General features: G+C 43.8%; 1 protein-coding gene across 1 annotated transcript in view; it reads right to left on the bottom strand.

Annotated features, from left to right (window-relative positions):
- The window catches only part of P2RX4 (purinergic receptor P2X 4), a 26,325-nt gene that overhangs the window by 17,114 nt on the left and 7,756 nt on the right, over positions 1-1,455 (bottom strand). Inside the window, exon 2 of the mRNA XM_017544258.2 lies at positions 524-671. Within this exon, the coding sequence (XP_017399747.1) occupies positions 524-671 (148 nt within the window). The remainder of the gene's footprint in view (positions 1-523; positions 672-1,455) is intronic.

Below are 1,455 nucleotides of genomic sequence, written 5' to 3'. Positions count from 1 at the left end.
TGGTAGAGATGGGGTTTCACCATATTGCCCAGGCTGGTCTTGAACTCCTGCGCTCAAGGGATCCACCTGCCTCATCCTCCCAAAGTGTTGGGATTACAGGTGTGAGCCACTGTGCCTAGCCTTAAGTTTTTACACTGTCTGAAAAGATTTACCTTGTGGATTTAGGATAATGATGCAAACCCAAAACGTGTAAAGGTGCTATTTCCACTTGAATTTTTACTAGGATTTAAGACATGTGTTTTCTCATCTTTCAGCGCTTGAGATAGACCGAGATATCCACCTGGAAAACTTCCGGTGTCTCAGCCTGTCACACTTTCAAGCTGAGGGACCACAGCCGCCTGGATACACTCTGTTAGATCGTAAGCCGACAAGAGATCTGGCTGTACCGCTTTCTTGGACTAAAACAATCAGTCTGGGCATCGGTGATGTCAGGACTCAGGCCATGGCAATCATTAATCAAGTGTGCAAAGTCAGTAAAGAACAAAGGGTCAGTGTTAGACAGAAGACACAGTGGGAGACACACCTGAGCTGGTATCACATAATCGGCCACATCCCAGATCCGGAATCCAAGTTCAGAAGTGTTGGTCACAGCCACGCCCTTGACCTTGGTCGTAACAGAGCTGACCACGGAGTCAGTTTCCTGGTAGCCTTTTTCCCACACAAACACCCACCTATAAAATAAAACAGGCCTCTTAAATTGCCATTAGGATTCAATGGATTTGAACTGATGCCAGGAAGCCTCTGACAGCCAGAGGCTGGAAGTATGGTGTTGACTAATCTCATGACTTCTAGAGCCTCCATTTCCACTTCTGCCAAATGAGAATAGTAGCACCTAACCACAGGAGGGTTTGCAGGAAACAAATGAGGTGGTGCAGGTAAAGTGCTCAGCACACTGACGGCACAAAGAAAACGCTCGATGAATAGGGTCTTTATTACATGTGTTATAAGTTACCACTGGAGTGTTTATAGACACCAGGCACTGATCTAAGCTCTTTATATGTATTAACTCATTTAATCCTGACCACTTTATAAGGCAGGTATTATTATTTCCATTTTACAGAGGAGGAAACGGAGACACAGAGAGGTTAAGTCACTTGCCCAAGGTCACACAGCTAGTGAGTGGCAGAGTCAGGATTTGAAGTCAAGCCAGAAGCCTCTTCTCTCACCCACTATGCTCTGCTGTAAGCTCGTCCAACCCATGGTACTCAGGATGCATGCAGCCCAGGATAGCTTTAAATGAGGCCCAACACAAATTCGTAAACTTTCTCAAAACATTATGACTTTTGCCTTTTTTTTTTAAAGCTCATCAACTATTGTTAGTGTTAGTGTATTTTATGTGTGGCTAAAAATAATTCTTCTTCCAATGTGGCCCAGAGAGGACAAAAGATTGCACATCCCTAGACTACTCTTTCTACAAAAGAGAATTCTACCCTTTAACAAACTTTTTTTTTTTTT

Source organism: Cebus imitator, unplaced genomic scaffold, assembly GCF_001604975.1.
Source record: "Cebus imitator isolate Cc_AM_T3 unplaced genomic scaffold, Cebus_imitator-1.0 Scaffold169, whole genome shotgun sequence".
NCBI classification, from domain to species: Eukaryota; Metazoa; Chordata; class Mammalia; order Primates; family Cebidae; genus Cebus; species Cebus imitator.
Note: the sequence above shows the minus strand (reverse complement) of the source record. Positions and strands in the feature narration are given on the sequence as shown.